The following is a 1,560-nucleotide window of genomic DNA, read 5'->3' on the forward strand; positions in this document are numbered from 1 at the left end:
TGCAGAGAAGCAACCTGGGCAGTGTGCTGTCCTTAGAATATCTGACCGTTTTGTGTACTACCTGGTAAGATGGCCTGTAGTGTTTAGTTCACATCTGTTGTATGTTTTACTAAATAAATTAAGATAAAAGTAGAGTTGTCCTGGCTTACAGCTTTCTTGTTAAGAAAAACTGACCTTTTCCACTTTTTTCCTGAACCAGGTCACAAAGAAAAAGTACAACCAAAAACCCACCTATGACAATCTCAGAAAGAGCCTCGTGTCTATGAAGGAACACTGCTTGGCCAATGGCGTTAACAGTATATCCATGCCTCGGTAAACTGACATGTTTAATAACAATAGTGTTGTGTTTAATTTAAATGCAGATACTGATTTTAGATTTGCTTGTTTTGAATATGATTCTAGCTAAATGACTTGAAAAATGACAATAAGAATAATTTTGCCATTGTCAAAACTCAAATATAGCTTGATAATTGCATTTTTAAATACTTGGAAAGAATTAGGGTAACTTTACTTTTGAATTGATTTTATCATTCTGCTGAATAGACTGCAATCTTCTCTTCTCTTGCAAGGATTGGCTGTGGTCTGGATAAACTGAAATGGGAAAATGTGTCTTCCATTATCACAGAAGCCTTCCAGGACACAAAAATCTCCATCACTGTGTACACAATCTAGACCACAGCAGGTCTGAAGCTCACATTATTTCTTAGCCGTTCTTGAAGAATGGTTGGAGGATGGCCTTTTTTCCAATGGAATTTCACAGTGTACTGTAGGGTGTTCATTAGTCTTGTTCTGGGAAACATAAGCTCCTAGGACTGTACCAGTTATATACACTAAGAATATGTAGGGGTTCGATTCCATTGTTCTTCCACCCTCCTGTTGCATCTCTAAATTGTGTGGATGTTCTTTTCACCACTAGAGGGTCATTGTTTGATAAATTATGCTTTACAGTTCATATTTTTCCAGCAATTATCACTATATTAAATGTACCTCTAATATTAATGCACTATAAATGTCCCATATATAATGATTACACTATTATTCTGATATCCTTATTTTCCTATTTTTTTCTTCAGTACATTGGTTCTCAGCTGTGTTCCTGGAGACGTTTAAAAGCTGTGTCTCATTTCCAAAGCAGCACCCTCCAAAGGTTGCATTAGTCAGCCTCATACGTCACAGAACCTCTCTCATTTCAGAAAAGCAACCATTATAAAATTCACTGTTAGTCCTCACCAGGCATAATTAGTCATTTCTGTCTTTAGAATATAATGGTCGACAGATAAGGCCGACAAATGCGACCTCTGGAGGGTGCAGCCTTTGAAATGAGACACAGCGAAAATGTGCAGTTTAGGGGGGACTCCAGGAACACAGTTTTGATCCAATGCATAAGTACATATAAATAGCATCGAAAGTGTCACACCGTCATACTGCTGTCTTTAAATTGTGCAAATTGTGCAATTGTGCTAATTGACTCGTGTTTATTGTTTTACATACAGGGAGACTGTTCACTATGCCAAAATTCATCATTTAATTTCAAAATAATAAAAAAATAATTATTATTAT

General features: G+C 36.4%; 1 protein-coding gene across 1 annotated transcript; it reads left to right on the forward strand.

Annotated features, from left to right (window-relative positions):
- Positions 1 to 5: 5 nt before the first annotated feature.
- LOC107579167 (O-acetyl-ADP-ribose deacetylase 1-like) lies at positions 6 to 1,541 on the forward strand (the record flags this gene model as incomplete). The annotated part of the gene is made up of 3 exons (XM_016265027.1): positions 6 to 64; positions 200 to 312; positions 570 to 1,541. Coding segments are annotated over 3 exons (275 nt in total), but the record flags the coding sequence as incomplete, so codon positions are not given.
- Positions 1,542 to 1,560: the final 19 nt, after the last annotated feature.

This window comes from Sinocyclocheilus grahami, unplaced genomic scaffold (genome assembly GCF_001515645.1).
Source record: "Sinocyclocheilus grahami isolate Dianchi unplaced genomic scaffold, SAMN03320097.WGS_v1.1 scaffold14877.1, whole genome shotgun sequence".
NCBI classification, from domain to species: domain Eukaryota; kingdom Metazoa; phylum Chordata; class Actinopteri; order Cypriniformes; family Cyprinidae; genus Sinocyclocheilus; species Sinocyclocheilus grahami.